The sequence below is a fragment of the Notolepis coatsorum genome (genome assembly GCF_963971535.1).
Source record: "Notolepis coatsorum genome assembly, chromosome: 10".
Lineage (NCBI taxonomy): Eukaryota > Metazoa > Chordata > Actinopteri > Aulopiformes > Paralepididae > Notolepis > Notolepis coatsorum.
In genome coordinates this window covers 94,249,650-94,253,993 of record NC_140174.1, presented here as the reverse complement: position 1 = coordinate 94,253,993, position 4,344 = coordinate 94,249,650, and the positions used below count along the sequence as shown (strand labels likewise).

Here is a 4,344-nt window from a genome sequence, read left to right as displayed (position 1 = left end):
GTTAATAAAGATGCATTTCCTCCGTCCCCCTTCCTGTGGGGACGGTATCAAGGCTCTGTTAAGTCTCTTTGATTTCCAGCACCCTCCAATCACAGGGACACATTGACTCATCATTGTGGCACTTCAAAGCACTGGGGAAGGCTCCCCTGGCTCCGCCCACCCCCGGGCTCCCCTTAAAAGACCAGGACACCCCGTTCTGAGGCTCAAGGATCTCATTGTTGCCACAGCATCTTGGCCTGAGCGCTTGGGCTCCTGTACCTTCTGCTCCGCAAACTCACTGGATTGTAAAACAGACACACTGAGGACCTGAGAGAGAGGGAGAGTGGACCTAAAACCAACGTTTTTTTTTGTATATCTTTGGGAGAAAACCTCTGTAATAGGTATCTTTGAGGTTTCTTCTGTACCACTGAGTGAAGAATGCAGTCCATCAGAGGTGAGTGCTGCTTTCTGACTGTTATCTGACCGTTATCTGACCACCGTCAAGCCCTTAACTGGACTTCCTGTGGATTTTCCATTAGATGATCTAATTGCTTGTGGGAGGACCGGCCCATTGGGCTGTGGTCTTTAATTTTCCCATTCATCACAGGACACTTGTGTGCGTCTTCTCTCGATCATAAGACTATATGCTGTATAGTTAGTGTACTAACATCATCACTGTGACATGTTGCTAAGATGAATCTGTCTCTCCAACAGACATGAAGCCCAGCTTCAGCGGGCCGCCTCCATCCTCCATGGCCCCGGACTCCTATATGCCCAGCAGCATCAGGATGACCCTGGAAGACCCGGATCTCTGGAAGAACTTCCATGAAATAGGAACAGAGATGATCATCACCAAGCCTGGCAGGTAAATACCGGTGCACAGCGTTTAAAACCATAGCTGGGGGGGGGGGGGGAGAGATCCCATTTAACTGTCTTGGAAGACCTTTGATTAAATGGGTTGTTTTAGTAAACCAGCCAGGTAAACCAGATTATAGTCACAAAGCCTGGAAGTTGAATACACAGGTAGGTCATCGCTGGGCGTCTGCAGTCACAGGACAGAAGAGAGGAAGAAAAGATGTTTTTACACCCACTGGTCTTTCTAATTGGCAATGTTCCAAATGCATGAAAAACTTAAATAAAATAAAATCTCCATAGAGCGAGCGGGCAGTTCAAACCACTTTGAGACTATAGGAAGGCAGAGAGGGAGACAGAGTAACAGTGGAGGCATATTGTGGTCCTAAGGGTCTTAAAACCCACTGCATCATCTCTGGACACTAGTGAACTTTCTGTATATTTAAAGCGACTCACGTTTCCCTTCAATGTGTTTTTCAGGAGAATGTTTCCACACTGTAAGATCAACCTCACCGGACTGATCCCCTGCGCCAAGTACATCCTGCTGGTCGACATGGTCCCTGTCGATGGCTTCAGGTATAAGGTAAGAAAGAGAGACATGTATTATCATTATTTTTTTTTTTACACCACACCATTGGGAAGAAAAGAAAGTGAAAATCAAGCATGTAATTAGGATTTCCCTGAGCGGTCACCGTTATCCCCGGGCAAGACGCAGCCCCATCCCCTCTTTATCACCCTCCCTCCCCTGACATTGGACATCAAAGGGCGTTATCTCTTCCTGTTTTTCTATCCCCTGCTGTGAGCCCACTGTACTGGCCCCTCTTCTCTGTGGGAGGTGCAGGCCCAGCCATGGAGCCCTCTCAGATGCCCCGGGTCCTCCCCTGGCTCCCCTGTGACGGACGAGGCTCGTCGTGATTTGGCTTTCTGACTTATTTCTCTCTCTCTCTTTCCAGTGGAATAAAGACAAGTGGGAGGTGGCAGGGAAAGCAGAGCCCCAGCCGCCCTGCAGGACGTACCTCCACCCAGAGTCTCCGGCCTCCGGGAGCCACTGGATGAAGCAGTCTGTCTCCTTCCTGAAGCTCAAGCTCACCAACAACACGCTGGACCAACACGGCCATGTGAGTAGGAGAGGAGAGGCGGATAAAACATTGCATTGCGCTGGGCGTTTAGAATCACATTCGCTGCTCATCTGTGAATGTGTTACGCTTGTGAAGTAACACCTTCATGACACATGATTGAATGTGTTTCTAAGGGAGGAGGGTATATCCCACCTTCCTATGTTATTTTTTGGGGTTTGCTTTGAAGCGGCCAGGGAAGGAGGTGGGTGTGGATAACACTACCGACATACGTTGTGTTATCAATGTGTCTCACAAATATAATGCATTCAATAGATTTTTTTTTTTCAAACCTTTATTTCAACTCTGAGGTTACCCCTCATTTACAGTGACGACAAGCTTACAAAATAAGACATGTAACAGTAGATTCATACATATAGGCACAATAAAGAATATGCAGCTAAGAGAGTTACAAGTCGACACACAGTGGTCGTAGATCATACTTTTAAGCATCAAAAGGAAAAAGCAGTTTTACCTACTCCAAGTCAATCAGAGCAATCAGAGCGTGAATGCATTCTTGAATGCCCAGCTAATGTGAATCGTTACCAGCCATTGTCATGGATGTCATTTGACCCCGGCGTGGATCTTAGATCAGTAACGACCGTGTTCTGCTCCAGCTTACGTTCCGTGTCTCTCCTCCTTCTCCAGATCATCCTGCACTCCATGCATTGCTACCACCCACGCTTCCACATCGTGCAGGCCGACGACCTGTTCAGCGTGCGCTGGAGCGTCTTCCAGACCTTCACCTTCCCCGAGACGTCCTTCACCGCCGTCACCGCCTACCAGAACACCAAGGTCAGTCTCCTTCCCGCCGCCGTGGCCAAATGCTGTGATGCTGTGATTCTAGATTCTATTCATTCTAGAGAAAAAGGTCATCGCTTTGGACACCGATGTGTTTCTAACCGATGGTTTGTTTCCACAGATAACGAAGCTGAAGATCGACCACAACCCGTTTGCCAAAGGTTTCCGGGACGAGGGGACACAAAACAAGAGGTACGCCAGGGCGTCACTTTCCAGTAGACTCTGTTCCGTCTCAACTCTTCAATACGATTGAATAGAATTCTGGTTTTGCTTTTGCTTTAACCCGCTGTGTCTCTGTCTGCAGGCGTTCAAACAAGCCCCTGGGTGGCCCGGAGAAGAGAGCCAGAACCAGCAGCTTCCAGAGAGGAGACTCGGACGAGGACAGCCCTCCAGATTTCTGCGGTCCGTACGAAAGGTACGACCGGGAGGACGGAGCCCGTCAGAAGAGGAAGGAGATGGACGTGGTGAAGGAGGAGCGCTACTCCCCCTGGGTTCCCCCTGAGAGGGAGGCGGGCGCCCCGTCCCCGTCCGGCGCCGACGGCAGAGACATGTACAACGCAGAGCAGCTGGTCCCCGCGCCGGCCTCCTGCCAACCGCACAGGTGAATACTACTACTGTACATACTGTAACTCTGTAGATACTGTACTGTACATACTGTGTGTGTCAGCATGTCGATAGGAATTCTATATTTAAAGTTAACTGGTTATCTTTTTTATATATATATATATATTATTCTGTTATCTATTTTTTCTTATTTACCTTTAAATTCTCTTTGCTTTTGACAACGAGCCCATTTCCCCTGGGGACAGTAAAGCGTTCTTATCTTACCTGACTCTTATCAGTGAGCCATAAAGACAGGGTTCCCGCAGCGCCCTGACTCTCTGCTCTCCTCCCCCAGGTTCCATGAGTACGGCAAGTCCCCATCTCCCTCCTCCAGCGTGGGCAGCAGCAATGGGGGGTCGGGTCGCGGCAGCTTCGAGTCCCGGGTCCCTGACGTCGCCACCGTCCCGGAGCACCACGAGCCCCCCAAGCCCCACGGCCACGAGCCCCCCAAGACCCAGCACCACCACGAGGCCGTAGGAGGAGGAGGACCGTCCGCCTGCGGGCCCCAGCCGCACCTCGTTGGCCACCAGGACTACACCGGGGTGCTCAACATGGCCATGGCGGGCAAGCCGGGCGTCCTGGGCCACCACCTCTACGGCCCCTACGGCTCCGAGCAGCCCCTGGGCCAGTGGGGCGGCCCCACCCAGTACCCCCCGCCCCACCACCTGCCCGCCGACTACTCCGCACAGGCAGTGCACCACGGCTATCACCACAGCAACATGGCGGAGTGGAGCCAGTACCCGCTCTTCTCCTACTCCTGCTGGTGAGCCGGGGGAGCAACGTCACCACAGACTTGAGAAAGACTTCACACACATAACGCTGCTATTCGCTCCAGAGAATGACCCGGTGCTGCATGTCCAGACGAGGCCCAGCGAGGCCCGTGTCAGGAGAACCAAGAGTCCAGAGACAGAGGGGAAGTTCAAGTTTCAAGTTTGTTTATTAGTTGTCACAATAAAATACATGTACTTTACGGTGAAATGCTTGGTTCTGTATG

General features: G+C 51.2%; 1 protein-coding gene across 1 annotated transcript; it reads left to right on the top strand.

Annotated features, from left to right (window-relative positions):
* Nucleotides 1–695: 695 nt before the first annotated feature.
* Nucleotides 696–4,117, top strand: tbx16 (T-box transcription factor 16; the record flags this gene model as incomplete). The annotated part of the gene is made up of 7 exons (XM_084323102.1): nucleotides 696–844; nucleotides 1,312–1,414; nucleotides 1,785–1,949; nucleotides 2,595–2,741; nucleotides 2,869–2,939; nucleotides 3,052–3,348; nucleotides 3,646–4,117. 7 exons carry the CDS (start codon nucleotides 696–698, stop codon nucleotides 4,115–4,117), a joined length of 1,404 nt encoding a protein of 467 aa, XP_084179228.1.
* Nucleotides 4,118–4,344: the final 227 nt, after the last annotated feature.